We start from the raw sequence: 17,175 nt of genomic DNA, 5'->3' as shown, positions 1-17,175 counted from the left end.
CATGCATGTGTGCTTTAGTTTCTAATAGCTGGTTAATTTTTTATATTTTCACCCATTGAAATCAATCATTCTGACAAAAATAACATTTGAAGCTGCTTCGCATAAACATCATTTCGGTGTAATGCAGTAGCGGAAGACTGAATCGAACAGCCACCTTTTTGGTATCGTTGAGATTCTGAATGAATAGTTAAGATCATGAAGAGCTTAGAATTCAATGAAATGATTGTTTTTCATAAAAGCTAACAATTCCATGTTTTACGGTAGACACTCAGGTATTTATAAATGTTGACAGTCGTCGCTTGAGATATTCCACTCAACTTGTCGATAGAATTAAATAGTCTAATAGGAATCTAATAAATGGAGCTTTTTTATGCGCCTTTCATACCGTATTGAAAGAACTTTTTTCAATTTATACCAAATCGTCAGAAAATGTCGGAAATTCGAATTGTCCAAAGCAAAGAAGTATTGCACCGGAGTGCGCAATTTCAATGAATAACTCATTACAATTTCGGAAACTATTCCTATACCAAATTTGAACCCTCTTAGATGGGTTTCAACTGAGTTGCAGATGGGCTGCTTTCCTGTGTATTCATCTTGTCTCATGCAAACTCTAGAGGCCATTTATTGAACAAATACGGGTTAGTTTGCGATAGATGTTTCCCAAATTTTTTGAAATATGAACCTTTAGAAATACATAACAAAAAAAGCGAAATTTGTGATAAAAACCCGTTCCCCAGAAACGGAAAGAACAGTAAGTGCTATATAGCCTTTGTTATTTTGTTTTTGTTTTTTTAAAATTGGCACTGTCAATAAGTATAGCAACTGATACCATAATAATATACTTTTCATTAATTATTATGATCACTGTATTGGCAGTACGTATTTACTGCCTCACAGTCATGTTCTGGCACGTGAAATATGTTAAGCAAATTATTCCTTCCACAAAAAATTTGTTGGCAGTTATTCATTCTGCGAAAATGTTTAGTTTTCTGGAACTTTTTTGTTAGTTTTTTACAAGTTGCTGTAATTTCTGTATAAATATGTAAGTATGTAAGTATATCTGTATGTAAGTACAAGTCTTTATTACATAGTTATTTCACAGACAGATCGTAGTTTCTCAGTGTTAGATGTGGTATTTGTGTATAGACTGTTCCACTTCAATTCATTACCAAGCCAATGTTCAACGAACCCACCATATATCAGTACTGAAAAAGGTAATGGTGATATAATGTTTGTTGTTTTAACTATATTCTTTGCATCAGCCTCGTATTTGCCAACTGGAAAGAAAAGAACAGATGAACCGATATGGTACTGCACAGTTAAGTTAAGCGGACAAGAAGTGATATTTCATTAGCAACAACAAAGCAAGCAAGCAGGCAAACAAAGAATAAGCGAAATAAATGTTAAAAAGCAATAATAATAATAATAAAGTAATAGAAATGTTACAAGTAGTTAATGGTAATTCAACAGGACTGACAAAGTAAATGAAAAAGATACGATTTCAAAAGTCAAGAAATAATGCAGTTGGATTTGGTTTTCTCTTTTCCAGAAAAGAAACGCTTGTTTTTGGATCGGTGTTGCTGTCGTTGCAACAACTGGACACTGTTGTTCTTGTTAATTGCTGTAAGCGAAAATCGTCTTGCTTGGTTGGCATAGCGCATTTGAGAATAAAAAGGAAACTGTTCTAATTCATCATCATTGCTGCTAGTAGTAGTGCTGCTACTGCAGTCGCTAGACGATGAACATGTGCTACAAGCACTTGCTGAGCGTTGTCGATGGCAATTAAACAAAGCTGAAGCAGAACTGTCTAATGGTCGATGCTCTGCATCTGATTCGAAACTGTTTGCAGAAAAATGAAGAAATGTTGGTCGTTTTTGAAAACGTACAGTACGACCACTTATTTCATCCAGCTGATCATCATTATCATCATCATCGTCATTGCCATGCTTGTTATCGACAAGTAAAGTTGTGCAACACTGCTCTGCAGCGAATGTGGTTTCTTTTTTCTTGTTTTTATTTTTGAATAACACATCTGAAGTCGAAGCAGTCTCAGTTTCTCCATAACCTCGGCAACACTCGGTTCCATTCGACAACAGCAACCTTTTGCCACTGCGCTGATCAAGTCGTAAACCGGTAAAAGCATGGGGCAGCAATTTGGCAGCTACTGCCGAGTTGTGGCAATGTTGAATGGCAGTTAAATCAGGCAACGATCGACGCAAGTGATTTGCAAGGGGTTGCCTACGAGTTTTCACCAAATAAACTGTCGATACGTTCTCTTCCACATTCGCTGCAGATTCTTTCACTGCTTCGACATCGTTGTATTCCACATCCAACGACGACGACGACGACGACGACGACGACGATGAACCACTGTTTTCACCTTGACTATTCATGTTGGACGCGATCGTTTCGTACACCGGATCACCGGTGCCGCTATTATCCACAGGTTGGCAACAACGTTCATCGGGGTGACTATTATTATTATTATTACTGGGATGATGTCGTCGAGGACGCTGGTTGTGGCCGTCTTCTTCGTCAGTCGAGAACTTTTCTTTATGCTGACAACGATAACATGAACAACAATAAGATGATGATGATGATGAAGCAACAGCAGCAGTATGCTTCAATTGCTGACAGTTTAGCTCACCACGGTCGAAACAAGTGCGTCGATAAATCGCCTCACGACTACTAGATGAATGGTGGATTGACATCAAGCCATTGTTACCACCGCCAGATTGGCTCGTCTGAACAGAGGACTTGCAGCCAGCGTCACCACAATACAGACCGTCCGTTTGGGAGCAGAACGCACGCCCAAGCAACGGTACGCCGCACGTTTGACAAGAGAAACAACTGTTATTCGCATGCCACTGTCGCTGACCGTAACTCATCCGAGCATCCGTTTCGGCGATTTCTTGGTGACATGCAAAGCACTGCTGTTCGTAAACCGTTCTGTAACAGGGCAAGCAAACTGGATGTGAATCACGCATCACGTAGCGCGAACCGCCCAAGCAAACGCTGCATTCGAAGCAGGTAAAGTGATTCAAATGCCAAGACTGGCCTTCCGCTTCAATGCACTCGTCAGCGAATATAATCTGCAAAGGAAACAAAATTGAAACAATAAAAATGAAAAAATATTGCCAAGAAAAAATTCCCCATACCTCATCACAAGCTGCACAACGTGGTTTCAATATTTCCGCATGATGCCTTCCGCAATAAATATTGCCATCTTTGTGAAAATAGATCAAGTCGATCAACAGCTCTTGGCACGTGTGACAGACAAAGCAACACGGATGCCAGGCGGTGGTGGAGTTCAGACGATGCGCAAAGACCGCCACCTCACCAATTTGAAATCGCTGGCAACACTGTCGACACGCCATGTCTCGACGAAGCAGACGATGAAGCATCTGAACCGTACCACGCCCAAGCGCCTCACGCTTACGTCGTTGACTAAAAATGCGCAACTCTTTCTCCTCTTTGGCCGACAAGCTACGACAATAACGTGCGTCGTTATCCTGTGGTGGCAGTTGCAACAACAGCTGATGTACACGCCATCTCTCGCCTGCACTTTTCACATACGGTATTTTCTTCTCAGGCAACCTCGAAAAATACTGCTGGATCTGCATAAACAAAAAATTCACATTTACTAATTAATGAAACATAAAAATAGCAACAGTTAATGAATAAGTAAACCAACTGAAACCATAGTAATAAACTTTCCATCAATTATAATTATCACTTAATTGGCAATAGCCATTTAATGCGTCACAGGCATCTATTGGCATGTTAAAAACGTTAAACAAATTATTCCTTCTACAAATTATACAATGGTCATTATTAGTGAAATTCATTTCAGATAACAAACACAACTATCCAGATACGTACATACATACATACATACATACACACACATACGAGTATATTTTGTGAATGCGCTGAATTACTATCCTACTTTAATTGCTTAAAATGAGTGGAATAGAGACGAAGATATGGCATAATGACTGGTGCAAAAGTTAGTCCCACAGCTAAGCAAGTTTGATGAAATAGTTTCGAGATTATTTGTTAAAACTGAAGGCAAGCAGGCATGCAATGGTCAAAAAATTTTGGCAACTTTTCAAAGGAAAAGGCTTTTATTTATTTCTTACCATCCATGGATGCAGACCCGACGGTACCCAAGCGTAGTCCTCGATCGCACATCCAGAGTCATCGTCTGAGGTAGAGTGTCGATAATGTCGAAAACGGGCAGCAGAAGAAGATGGGAAGTGTCGATGAACGGCGCCGTTGCGTAACCGCTGCCTCTTCTCAAAGGAAATTGACGAATTCACGGCGGCACCAGTGGTCGGTGGTGCAGCGGGGTCCTCTTCCAACGATGACAAAGTATAATTTCCAAGACTACTGCTGCCACCTTCACGTGTGTGCATCAGGTCCGTTCCCGATGACAACGTGCCGGACATGATAACGTTCGCTCGACTGCTGTACTCAATGGAAGCGTAGTCTGAATAGCAAGAGTCGTCCTCGACCACCGCTGCTGAAGCGCCGGCTAATTGACGTTGTCGTCTCGTTTGTTCTTTAATTTCAAAAGTTGCCGCCGCCCTCCCTGACGGTAGATCGGTCAACGTTGCTGCTATTGGTACGATTATTCTTCTTATTCCACCTCCTCCCCTTTCTCCTGCTCTTTCCGCAGATTTCTGCTTGCAAACGTGTCCAAATTTCACTTCCGCCACGCCGTTCTCACAGGTGATTCTGCTTGGAAGATCCAGTTTTTTTAAATACTGCCAAAACTAAACAAACAAGAACGTAAACACAGCTTGCTTTTCTGATCAAAAATATTTTTTATGAAAATAAAAAGTAAGCGAGGAAACGATGAACGAAGCGCGTTAACGGTTGGCGCCAGGTGGACACTGGCCACCGGGGTGTAGAGGCGAGCTTGAAGCAATTGACAGGGCCAAGTGCCCGTCAGGCCAGAAAAAGAGTGACGATAAAAATAAAAGCCAACCCTGGCCAAGCAAGCGGTGAGGTGTGATCCAAGTCCGATTAGCCGCCGGCCGGACCGGTCAGTCGGTCATTGGCAACAAGTCCAAGCGCCGTTTTGATTTATCGCCAGTCAATCGTCGAGGCCGCCACTCGTCCTCAGGCTTGTTCTCTATCCAGTATCGCCAAGCGACCAGACAAACACTGTTAATCAATTCTGTACACACGGCCAAAACCAAAAAAATTAACCAAACTGTGCACCAAACACAGCGCGCAGCACACAGTTGAAGAAGCGTTGACCCGAACGAAGTACTGCGAACATCGGTTTTGTGACGATGAAGCAGTTCATTCAATCACTCACATCAGTAGCAAACAAAAAAAAAGCAAAATAAGAGAAACGGAGCTTAACTACTAAATTATTAAACAAAACTTAACATAGCATGTGTTAATTTATAAATTTCACTTGCAGTAGTAAAATAAATGCATACAACACTTTTATACTGTGCAAACAGCTAATCAGCAGCCCTTTCAAGTGATCGAAGGGCTAACTAACAAAACTGTCATTGTATACATACATACATACGTTCGTATATATACACATTTGTGAAATAATAAAATACTTTTTACAAATTAGTGCATTTTCTCATTTTTCAAAAAACAAGAAAGCAAAAACAATTACCTATAACAATTTTACAAACCCAGTTCCATAATATATATATATATATATATATATATATACTGGAGAAGGTTTAGCTCAACACACAGCCTTTTGGCGTGTGCTTGTGTACGCACGCGCCACCAATCTGCCAGTTGAAAAATCACGCTTCCCCCCGAGACACAAACGACCATATGCCATTGTGAGCCTTGTGGGCTCGATTCCCGACCATCGTCACTTTATTTATAACTCAACATTGACCACAAACCAGCAGCTGTTGCTCTGAGAGTTGAAGAGTAGAAAAATCAAAAGCCTAAAATATGCGTCGCGATCGGTCAAGCCGAAAAACGTCGACTTTTAGCTAACTACCACTTTTCTCAATTGAAGCCAAACACCACCCAACGCAGCGCATCACATTGTCACCATATTAAAAATTTACTGCCAAACGTTAGTCGAGTGAACTCTATTACTCTTTAAACTTTGAAAAACGCTTAAATAAGCAAGCTGACAGACAGACGAATGGACAAAAATAAATAAATAAATAAAATGATAAAGATATAAACAAAGAGGCTCCAATGATAGACAGCTAATTCATCATTTCCTACAATTTCACTTAGTTCACAACAAAAAAGTTAACAAAGTGCGCAACGGAAAATTTTCCATCATCCTTTATCATGTGAAAACAAATAATTTAGCTTTTATTGTGTATTTACAATTTCAAGAAGCTAAAATTTTACTCACGCAAGCTGAATAATAAAAGTGCACACACTGTACGCCACATTGATCTAGATTCTAGATAACTATCACTGCTACAACTAGCGATGGTACTTGAGCAGCAGGTAGCTCACTCTGTACACAACGTTTTTCAGTCATCGATGGCCGTTTTATACTGTTCGTGTTAGTGTCATAGATAAGACGAAGTGGATCTACTTGAGCTCAGCAATCAAGTTTGAAAATTTCATCTAATCTTTAAAATAGACTATGGAAGCAATTCTCCTCCTCCTCCTCCTCCTCCTCCATAGACGTTATAAAACACAAACATCCCATTCGCATGCAAATAAATGTTGAAGTCAACTACAATGTGAAAAAGTATTTCAAAATAAATGCCATTCCATTGTGCGTTTAGCACATGTGCTTTGTGAAAATAAGCCTCCAGCAAAATGGTGATTTTCACTGCTTTCAACTTCTCTGTAGACTAAGAAGCATCAATCGCACTGATGATAAAGTATCTGGTAGTAAAAAAGAATAAGATAAGATAAGATAAGATAACAAGGGATAAATAATTTCAAACGTAACTGGCGTGCAAACTGAGAAAAATTTGAAAACAGGAAAGAGCTGTCTGTTTTTTAACTTAAATTATACTTTCTATGAAAATTAAAGAAAAAAACAAAAAATAATTAAACAAATAAACACCTGCGTTCTCCTATTACCTTTGCATGGCAACCGAATTTAGTGCTTGAACTGCGTACGGTCAGCAGCACTGTAGAAATATGTGAAATCAAAAAATACTTTTTACACATTAGTGCATTTTTTCATTTTTCAAAAAACAGTATAAGCGAAAAAAATTACCAACAACAATTTTACAAACCCAGTTCCATAAAGCGATGATGTTAACAATAGAATTTCCAAGCTGTTGTAAGCAGAACAAGCACAAAGAAAGTGGGACAGATGAAATTCCTTGAGGAATTGCAACTGCAACAACTGCGGCAAATTCAAAGCAAGCAATTCTGACGAGAAATCATTTAAGCGTTTCGACGAACAAGGAAAAATCAGTTTCACGTTGTGTTCCATGACCCTGAACTATAAAAAGTCTACTCTGCTGAAGAAATAAAAATTCAAACTGCTTCGCCACTGCCACGCAAAGTGTCGCTTGGCAGAGGTGGCAAATGAAGCCATGGCCATGAGTAACTGATTATACAGATCATATTTATATTATATATCTGGTATAAATATGCGCGTACACATACACACGCATCCATCTCACACTTTTCAGCATGATCCAATTTCTCTGTCAGTAAACGAGCTGAACTTTTACCATTTTACAACTACAGACCATGCGTGTATACATCGTTAAAACATGTCATCTGTCAGCTTCAAGCTTTAACCTGGAGGTATCAGTTTACCAGATCAGTATCAAAAATAAGAAATATAATAAACAACAACGATGACGACAACAACACCAATAACAGAGACTCTTTACATGGTATTCATAACACAGTGCAGAAAATGATCCATCTCTTCAACCAGACAGCCAACGGCCATCAGATGGTGACAACACTGGCCACAATGCGAACGAAAAAGTGCAACCGGAGATGACAGAAGCGCCGTAAACACATACACATGCATGCAAGCATATGAATATTGTCGACCTTGATCTCAGACGAAACGTTCAAAGTCAACAAAAATAAAACATTCAGCATGCAGGAACAAAAGAATAATAAAGTCAGAATAGAAAAATAAATATTCTCATTTCTGTTCGCACAAAAATAATAGAATAAAAAGCGAAATGCAACTTCTCTTTATAGACACAACACACATAGTGTGCTCAGAAATGGCCAGGTGGATGAAGAAAAGCCATCTTCGGCTTAGCAATAAATTCCGACAATGCCTTGTAAAAGTGTCATCGACGACGACGGCGCCGGGTCGCGCAAGAATTGTCGCCTAATAAAAGTCCTACACTCCCACGCTAGGCCGTGAGGGAATAGAGTCTTCAAAAAGCCAAAACGTCAATAGCAATTACATACGTGTATATATATATATATATATAACACTACACTAAAAGGCAGGACAATTTAGCTGAGGCGGCGGCGGCAAAAGCTAAATTAAGTAGATCATGCGTGCCACGGCCCTGAAAATCGACTCACATACCAGAAGAGCAAAGATTTGGAAAAGATATTCAACTCAGATTTGTGATGCAAACAGCTCACCAGCTAATTCCCAATTGCACGATGTCGATAAGCGCCGGAAATGCGTGCATTCGGTTCAATTAGCTTATATAAACCAAAGCAAAAGATAAAGATCAACCATCGCCAGAGTAGGCCAGCTAAGTAAATAACTAGATAGCTATTTCGCTAAATTTTCTTTCTTTCTGTTTGCATTATATGCATCTTACTCTTTTCACAATAGGAAACCAATGTCGACAATATCCCACTGTGTAGGTGAAGGCAAAGACCGCCGGACAAGACTAGCGCAGGTGGAACAAGCAAAGAGAACGGCAGGTGCAAGTCGTATCTTGGCATTCATAGCTGCAGCTAATGGCCCGATTAGAATACAAAGTCGCTTTTTACTATAAGTTTCCATTCGAATCGACCAGACTCCACCCACCGCCGGCTTGGTGGTCTCGTCTTAATAACATTACAATTACATCTGCTCACACTGCAACAATAAACAAGAACGAAAATCGAAAAAATAAGCATATTCTCTCACACACAGATATATACGTGTTTGTGTTTACGACGCTTCTGTCATCACTGGTTGCACTTTTCCGTTCGCCTTGTGGCCAGTGTTATCACTATCTGATGGCCATCGGTTGTCTAGTTGAAGAGATGGATCATTTTCTACACTGTGTTATGAATACATACATACAAATATATATAGAAAACGTAATTTCATGTTCAGACATGCATCGACTTTTATGAGCATAAATAAATATTTATGGACGAACAGTTGACGGTCTCCAGATGCCAACCTGAACAAAAAGGCCATTTTCATTGAACTACCAGACTACGTGTTAATAAACTGTATATTTTCTTCTTTAAAATACGCTTTCCATTACTCACTCACTTATTCATTATTATAAGCTTTTCTTTCTTTTCCAATGCGTGTAATTTAATTAAAAAAAGCAATACAATTTCAAAATCAAAACAGAAGTTGCTCGACTTAGTATGGCCTGGTGCTGACTGTGGTGATGGCGGTAGCAGAAGTTTGGCAGAGAGAAAAAACGTGCAGAGCAGCGAACGGGGGTCACAAAGCAAAACCACAACGCCAGAAGCCGAGCACGCTTTTTGACCAATCCATCAGAAACTGACAACTGCAATGGCCTCTCAACCTGAACCGACCATTTGTCGACGTTGGACATTTCGGCTAAGCTGAGTTGGTTGCGATGCCTTTTCCTGCCATTTATTTTCCACCGAAAGAAAAACGAGCCGGCCATTTTCACAAACGAAACAAAGCCGACACCCACCAACAACCGTCGAGAAAAATCAATACTAAACAGTCTTCTTGCTTCTTGTGTTCAAGCTATTATTATTATTATTATTATTATATCAGTGTTCGAACGTCCACTGAAGCAGCAATGAAATATGGCCATCGCATTCAGTCGTCTGATCGTTTGCGACAGCCAAAGCACAAAAGCAGCCTTTACTGTTAGGCAACGACGTCAATAAAGCAAAAATGATGGTTCAACCCTGTCTATGGAAAACGTCTGTCATTTTTCAACCTCTCTCTACATATGCATTATATATATATATATACATCAAGCAGTGCGCGTGATATTCTAAATTCTAATCTAACCCGACTACACAACAGATTTTAATCGTTACAAACGAGTAGATAACGAGAAATTGAAATATGCTCTCCGACATGCGTAAGCCACCACACAACAACAAAAGAGAGCAAGAAAATTAATTGCCTGAGCTGAAGAAACAAAATACTAGCGAAACAAAACTGGCAGTAAATGTGGTTATGCTATTCGTTCGTTTATAAAATTATAAAAAAAATAATGCAACCTGAATGGATAAAAGCCGGAAAACAGCAGAGCAGAGTGGAGCAGTAAAAGAACAAACGAGGTCAAGCTTGAACAAAATCATCGCTGACGCTTAGCTAATCGCTCGAATCAAAGCATTTGCCAACAGATAAGCGTACGTAAAGCAATCATACAGCAATCATCCGCGATGACCTGACTAAAAGATATCTTATCATACAGGAAATGCATTATTTACTAAAACGTTTCGTAATAGGCTTATAACTGGGTTGGTTGGTTATTCAAATTGTAAAGTGAAATATAATACTAATAATACGTACTCATCAACGTATTCTAAAGTGTAAATGAACTCTTTCGCATTGGTTCATTGAAATTGTAAAAAAAACCTCAAATGCGTTAGCAGTAAATAAAATCGAAAATTCAACTGCACGAAATAAAATATAATTGTTGACAATAAATTGAACAACAGCCGCTAAAAAATAAATCATACTTTTTGAAATGAAAATCACCTGCCGCCACAGCGGACGCAACGCAATTAAAATTCGAAACTGTCATTCAAAATGCTTGTTGAAATCATTTTTCATCGTCATCCCAGAAAAATCAAATCCAATGGCTAAACTGTTTTTCTCGATGCGCTAATTGTAACGTCATCGTCCCGTCAATTTGAAGAAGTTTACTGCTAAATGACAAAGCAAAGCGTTCAGCATTCCAAATCTTTCTTTGCAGACGAGCAATCTTCATTCATTTTTGCAACTTTCTTTTTAATGTTCAGAAAAAGCTAGAAGAAAGAAGAAGAAGAAGAAGAAGAAGCAAACTGCATCCAATTAATGGCAATCCCTGAATCGAGTACGAAAATAAAAGACGATGATGGTGAAATATAAAATTCTGATACATGAAAATGCAGAATAAACCGCTTCATAAAAATTTGCAAAGCACAGCAAACCAACAAGCACAGATAACCAACCGAACGATTTTGACAAAGTGAAGTAAGCTGCTGAGATTTTAATGCTTAAATGCAAAACGAAAATTCTGTCAAGCGTTTCGTCCAGTCAGTCGGTGACAGGATGGAAAATTCAAGCAGGATTCATAATATAAAAAAAGAATAATAAAACAATAACCGATATAAAAAGATTAGCATTGAAAAAATTAACTTTTAAGTCTGTTTTTACAAAACATTGTTAGAATAATAACAGTAGGAGGAAGTTCAAGATAACTCTTTCTTTATCTTGAATAAAAGCTTTTTATCAGTGATATATCATTTGTGCGTAAATAACGATGATGATAATAATAATAATAGCCTATTTCGTAAAGTGAAATTTGGAATTTGACGAACTGTGCAAAAGTCGATCAGTCGTCCCCTCCCCACCGCGTCCATCTACCTCTGTAAAATAGTACAGATAGATACATCGGTTCAGTGACCTTCTCAAACGGCTGGTTGAGATATCAACTGGTCCAGTTGAAGCCGAAGCTTTCTTCGCCTGACCTTTGGCCGCAAGCGAGCAGCAAAGCAAAGTAACAAACAAGCTGCTACTAACTACTCCATTAACTGGCTACTACAGCAGTGGCTGACCGATCGACCCCGGGGCACAATCTGGTGTCCGGCTGTTATCTCGAAAGCCGGAGGCGATCTCGTCAACGAGCACAACAACAACGACGACCAGACAGCTAGCTCATTTCTTCACAATTCCACAAACAAAGCCAACTCCGTCCACACCCGCTGTGATTCTTCCAACTCGCCTGCATGTCGAATTCAGTCAGCTTGGACACCGGTCAACCGTGCCGACCACCCGAAGCTAGCACCAGTCGCAATCGGCACGCTTCGACGATCAATTATAATTCGGCCTTTTTCCACTTTTCCTCATGGAACAACACAGTACAAGTCACCGTAGCTCAGCTGGATATTGAACAAAGGAATAAAAAGGAGAAAAACAAAATGAAACAAAAGAAAAAAACACTACTACTACTAATACTAATACTACTGATGACAAAAAGAAACAGATAGATAAGCTGAATAGCAGACGGGAAATCAATCACGCTCAGATGATGCAGTTTCTCTCCATTTTTGTTTCACACACACACACAGATTATCATTACTATTACTATTTATTACTTCAACAAGAGTACAACCGGCCGTGGAGTGGTGAAAATGTTTCAGCGTGGCGCCAAGGCACTGTTGACTTGGACAAGCAAGCAGCGTGGAAAAGGCGAAAATAGCCGAGGCGAAGTAGCCAAAAAAGCATGATGAACAATCAAGCTGAACAAACAGATAACGCTGAACAATAATCGGATCAGCCTACCGACCGACCGACCAGCGTGCTTCACCACGTTCGCCAGCTTACTTCACGTTGCAAGCTGCTTGTACTGAAAAACTTGAAGATTAGTACAAATAGAAGAAAAAAATTTACAGATCAACAAGCTGAGGGAGGGTGGGTGGGTCGCAAGGTCGGCCTAACAACACTACGGTGCCGGTATCGGTTCCACACGTGCTTGTGTGCTGTGTCGCATTTGCACAAGCACTGGCTGGCTGCACTAACACAAACGGCTCCTTGTCTCTCCGTCTCACTCTGGATTTGAACAAGCAAAGGCCAGTCCAGGCCAGACGACACTCCCGTTCAGCTTAGCGTGCATGGTTTTGAGCACCCCACCGAACAAGATACGTTTCCAAGGCCGAGGCAAACTTTTCCCAACAATCGAAAAACCACAACACTGTGCTTGTGCTGAAAAGATGAAAAGCCTGGCCGCCGTAAGCTCGAAATTAGCCAACCTAGCCAGTACGCAACGGACGCGTCAGAAAATAGAAAGAGAGGTGGGGAATGAATGAATAAATGGAAGGCAAAGCAGAAAAGAAACAGACCGATCGACACTGCGCATTTAATCATCTGAAGCAACGAAAGAGATCTGGCACGCGACTGACAGGAAACGTAAACGGCTCCAGCAGAGAAATAAAATTATTGGCATTTTCAATTTTGCACATGGTAAACAGCGAAAATTAAAACAGCTCTCCTATGGCCGACTTGAGCCGAAGTAAAAACCTTTTCCGACAAAAGCGCAGAACGTTGAAACATATGAAGAAGCTCTATCAAGCGCAATTTGAAACAACCCAACGCACACACAGCAACAAATCTGCCAAACCGGATACATACTATACTACTACTACTACTACTACTGTTACTATAGCACGACAAGCCACTGCACACACACACACACACACACACACACACACACACACACATACACACACACATTTTCTCAAATTACTCAACATTGAAATTCCACCTTGATACGGTCGGTGAGTAGTTGATTTTAAATTGTTCGCTACAAATTTCAATCAAATCAACACAAATTCGACTTCAACAAAATGCTTTCAGCAACAAACAAGCAACACAGCATTGAAATCAAAATAGAAAAAAAAGCAAACAACCATCCATCAATTTTTCACCACGATGGAACATGAATTTTTGTATCATAGCACAGATTATTTTTGTACATTTCGCGTAAAAAATAAAATTTATACCCAACTTTGGCTTTGTAATACGAGTACAAGGCTGCTGAACTAAACTGAACTGAAGCTTGGCCAAAATGAAAAAATAGATAAATGTTCGCATACAGCGTAAATAACAATAACAACACTCGTATGCTTTGAAATCAATCAAAATGTCAACAGAATAGAAAAAACCCTACACACCAATCAGATCAAATAAATACAGAAAATATGTATGCTGAAGAAAAAAAAACAAATTTCTTTTCGAATATCGTGCAACAGCTTGAAAAAGTATGCTGCTATATATATGCATGTATAAGTGAAATGAATGCTCAAAATGTCAAAACACTGACTCACTGATACGATAAGCTCTACTGTTGACAATAGAGTATTTGTATTTTAAAAAAAGCAAAATATTTTGAAAAAACATATTAAAATAAAAACAAAGATAAAAGCTTGAGCTGTATGAGCAGCAACTGTATGTGATTGCAATCTCAGTGATCGCAACACTGTGCATGTGGGTGTTTTTGCTTAGAGTTGAAAAGCAAAAAAAAAGCGCTGACATTGCTGTGTGAGTTTAAAATATTACAAAAGTTGCAAACAAAGTAAAAATCTTAAAAGAAAATAAAAAATTTCCCATTATTTTACAGCTTATTTAGTAAAGTAGTAGCGCTCATTTTCACTTGTACTATATAGTATTTAAAGAAACAACAGTTCGTCCTGAAATAAATACTTAAACGATTAAGATTCATTTTCGGCTAATTTAAAACGCTCACAAAAGTAAAAAAAATATGAACAACATCTTTACAAAACTGACTAACCCATTATTATAATCAAAAGTAAAAAGAAAGAATAAGAAGTTTCACAAACCAAACCTACAACGCCAGGAACGATGACGATTGTAAAATGGTGAATTCAGCTCCTCTACGTTACAGGAGTGAAGGTCGTTGGCCTACGCAGACGAGCGCATAAAACTCTGACAATGGCTAATATATATAGATATATGTTCGCCCCGTGGTCGCCCCTTCTGGTCAATCCGGCGGCGATTGGTTAAAGGCGCCGTTTTGATCGGGCTGCGCCTAAGCAGTTAAACGCAAGCTGGAACCGACTGAATGACTCAACGCAATGCGAAGAATGCCATCAAGCAGCCAACAGTTCTTGCAAAGCACGGCGGCTAATTGGTGGCCTTCGGGTCTTCAGACCGGAACATACGGCATTTTACAACCAAATGGCCCAGATGATAGTGCCGTTCCAGATTGTCCATGTATGTGCGTCTTCGCCGGCATGATGTACAAAAAGAAAGGATCGTTCAAGAAGAAGGAGGCCTGATTTTTGCGCCACACGACCAAATTTGGAAAAATGGAAAAAGAAAGCCGTTCATCATCGCCATCATTCAAATATCCACATTCAGATTCGCCAAGCAAGCACTATAGAATATATATTATCATACGACGACGTATGCGTGTGCGTGCGTGCATTCAGTCGTTGTTGCACTCGGGCACAATTCATACTGGCTTGCAGTGGCGGAAAACCGACAGCCGCCACGTCAGCAGCCGACCATTTATCTTCCTTGATCACCTGGATGAACGAAGAAGAAGCAGCTCAACCAGCTGCTGGTGGTGTTCACCGCCAGCTGAGCATCCGTCCACCAACTACAACACCGACGACCTCTGTTGCTGCTGATTCAAAAAAAATTATTTCTTTTTACCCCTTTCTCCTTCTACATTATGAATAGTGTAAGTAAGTGAACAAGCATTATACACTGCTGAAACGGCTAGTTGTCAACAACCACAAAGTGAAGTGAAAAAGAAGATATCATCTCTCTTGGCTCCGCTTGGAGGCATAAATTATAGCAGCAAACCATGAGAATTAACTTTATCAACAGCACATAACTGCTCATTGTCACATTACACCACAGTATATACAGTTGTGATTGAATACAACGTACAATCAAATGTATTGTAGTACTGTGATGACAAGACTAGCAGGATGAGAAAAAGCTGCTAGTCATAAATAAATTGCAACAATTTCACGTCAATCTGACCAACTCTGTGCTCCCAGCCTGTAGAATTTGTTGCAACAATTAAAACAGAGAAGAAGACACTGTTTTTCAGGTTGACTTGATTTTTAGAATACTCGGACGAAATAAACTGCAGGTGATTTTGCCCGCTTGTAAAACCAAGAAACTGTAAAACTTGACTGTCAATTACTTACTCATCATTGAAAACAAAGTACAGTGAAATCGCACAAAATTTCAAATTTAGCTAACGTGAGTTTCGTTTAAATGAATTTACTTTCAACTCATCAACTGAAAGCGAAATCGGTGCACTTTTAGATTTTAAATCATTAACATCAATCAAACACAACAATGCAGCGAGCACATTGGACAACTCCATCCATCCAAGCACATGGGCAACGTTGCATAAGCATATTCAATTTTTGATTTCTCTGTTCTGGTTTGTATGCATTTATTTTGCTGATTCACCGATTGCTATGAATTGACAAAATAATTAATATCAAATCTCCTTGTTCTGAATAATATACCCACTGATAAATGATAACAGAATGAATGAAAAATTCGCATCTCGATGATACATTCGCCGAATTCATATGTCAGAATACCAAATTGAAAACGATTTTTTTCTTTCAAGAATAAAAATTCTTTCAACTTATAGAAAAACAACAACTTGATAAAATTTGAAATATTGATCATGCGAAAAAAAAGCCCACTCTGTAACAATTTAAGAGAGAAAAGAGGACACTTGAATGAATTGAAAGCTATTTTGAACATTGTGCTTGCCACATATATTCTTATTTATCCAGTGATGTGATGCACTAGCGTAGGAATTGCAAAAAAGTATGACAATAAAATTTTGTTTACAAATACAAATGCAACGCAATGGATAAATAATAAGAATCAGCAATGAATCTATCAAATAATGTTTCCATATGTTAAAATGAGAATTGGCATCTTCTTGGATAATGTTAAATTCAATTTCAAAAGCAAGCTTTCAGTCGTTGCTTTCAAGTTCACTGATCAAAGAGCAATTAGCGTTGTTATTTAGCCAGTGGTATGGCAAAGTTGGTCAAAATAAGATCAGAAATAGCAATGTCAGGTTGATGAAGAAAATTCGATCCAATCTACCGAGAAGATGGACAATATGCACGCAAACTGCACTGTGGCACGCCTCAAATTAAACGGCGCACTTGTTGATTGGCAACGCGCAGTGTAGGCCCGGATGTTGTGGACACTAGCTGATCTTGAACTGAAATCGCTCAAACGTTGCTTGAGGTCAAAGAGGAGTCTGCTTATAATGATAATTATTGGGAGGGAATTAAATTGCAAAACGTCACTGCAGTGGCCATGCA

General features: G+C 39.3%; 5 protein-coding genes across 5 annotated transcripts; 2 read left to right on the top strand and 3 right to left on the bottom strand.

Annotated features, from left to right (window-relative positions):
• Positions 1–65: 65 nt before the first annotated feature.
• Positions 66–621, bottom strand: Tsp_03133 (hypothetical protein). Its single transcript, XM_003379424.1, has 3 exons — positions 386–621; positions 260–339; positions 66–175 (listed from the first exon to the last, which is right to left on the bottom strand). The coding sequence occupies exons 1-3, from the start codon at positions 619–621 to the stop codon at positions 66–68; spliced, it is 426 nt and encodes a 141-aa protein (XP_003379472.1).
• A 462-nt stretch (positions 622–1,083) lies between these two features.
• Tsp_03132 (protein espinas) lies at positions 1,084–5,824 on the bottom strand. Its single transcript, XM_003379423.1, has 5 exons — positions 5,732–5,824; positions 4,143–4,778; positions 3,159–3,617; positions 2,381–3,092; positions 1,084–1,205 (listed from the first exon to the last, which is right to left on the bottom strand). Exons 1-5 carry the CDS (start codon positions 5,822–5,824, stop codon positions 1,084–1,086), a joined length of 2,022 nt encoding a protein of 673 aa, XP_003379471.1.
• A 1,750-nt stretch (positions 5,825–7,574) lies between these two features.
• Tsp_03131 (conserved hypothetical protein) lies at positions 7,575–7,953 on the top strand. The gene is made up of 3 exons (XM_003379422.1): positions 7,575–7,633; positions 7,675–7,826; positions 7,847–7,953. Exons 1-3 carry the CDS (start codon positions 7,575–7,577, stop codon positions 7,951–7,953), a joined length of 318 nt encoding a protein of 105 aa, XP_003379470.1.
• A 924-nt stretch (positions 7,954–8,877) lies between these two features.
• On the top strand, positions 8,878–12,214 carry Tsp_03130 (hypothetical protein). The gene is made up of 2 exons (XM_003379421.1): positions 8,878–9,225; positions 11,885–12,214. The coding sequence occupies exons 1-2, from the start codon at positions 8,878–8,880 to the stop codon at positions 12,212–12,214; spliced, it is 678 nt and encodes a 225-aa protein (XP_003379469.1).
• A 2,788-nt stretch (positions 12,215–15,002) lies between these two features.
• On the bottom strand, positions 15,003–15,706 carry Tsp_03129 (conserved hypothetical protein). Its single transcript, XM_003379420.1, is given in 4 exon segments — positions 15,003–15,233; positions 15,301–15,384; positions 15,395–15,485; positions 15,681–15,706. 4 exon segments carry the CDS (start codon positions 15,704–15,706, stop codon positions 15,003–15,005), a joined length of 432 nt encoding a protein of 143 aa, XP_003379468.1.
• Between the last annotated feature and the right edge of the window lie 1,469 nt (positions 15,707–17,175).

This window comes from Trichinella spiralis (assembly GCF_000181795.1).
Source record: "Trichinella spiralis strain ISS 195 chromosome Unknown Scfld2, whole genome shotgun sequence".
Classification (NCBI taxonomy): Eukaryota; Metazoa; Nematoda; class Enoplea; order Trichinellida; family Trichinellidae; genus Trichinella; species Trichinella spiralis.
The sequence above is the reverse complement of the archived record's forward strand: the minus strand, read 5'-3'. Positions and strand labels throughout refer to the sequence as shown.

Coding starts and splice junctions, on each gene's coding strand:
- Tsp_03133 (XM_003379424.1), bottom strand. CDS start 621: ATGGCCTCTAGAGTTTGCATGAGACAAGATGAATACACAGGAAAGCAG. Junction 340..385: donor AAAAAAGTTCTTTCAATACG/GTATGAAAGGCG, acceptor GATTCCTATTAG/ACTATTTAATTCTATCGACA. Junction 176..259: donor TAAATACCTGAGTGTCTACC/GTAAAACATGGA, acceptor CTATTCATTCAG/AATCTCAACGATACCAAAAA.
- Tsp_03132 (XM_003379423.1), bottom strand. CDS start 5,824: ATGGCATATGGTCGTTTGTGTCTCGGGGGGAAGCGTGATTTTTCAACT. Junction 4,779..5,731: donor CAAGCACACGCCAAAAGGCT/GTGTGTTGAGCT, acceptor TTGTTTGTTTAG/TTTTGGCAGTATTTAAAAAA. Junction 1,206..2,380: donor GTCCAACATGAATAGTCAAG/GTGAAAACAGTG, acceptor TACCTTTTTCAG/TACTGATATATGGTGGGTTC.
- Tsp_03131 (XM_003379422.1), top strand. CDS start 7,575: ATGCGCGTACACATACACACGCATCCATCTCACACTTTTCAGCATGAT. Junction 7,634..7,674: donor CAGCATGATCCAATTTCTCT/GTCAGTAAACGA, acceptor TTACAACTACAG/ACCATGCGTGTATACATCGT.
- Tsp_03130 (XM_003379421.1), top strand. CDS start 8,878: ATGGCCCGATTAGAATACAAAGTCGCTTTTTACTATAAGTTTCCATTC. Junction 9,226..11,884: donor TACAAATATATATAGAAAAC/GTAATTTCATGT, acceptor TGGCTACTACAG/CAGTGGCTGACCGATCGACC.
- Tsp_03129 (XM_003379420.1), bottom strand. CDS start 15,706: ATGAGCAGTTATGTGCTGTTGATAAA. Junction 15,486..15,680: donor AGTTATGTGCTGTTGATAAA/GTTAATTCTCAT, acceptor TTTTTGAATCAG/CAGCAACAGAGGTCGTCGGT. Junction 15,234..15,300: donor CCAGTATGAATTGTGCCCGA/GTGCAACAACGA, acceptor TATATTCTATAG/TGCTTGCTTGGCGAATCTGA.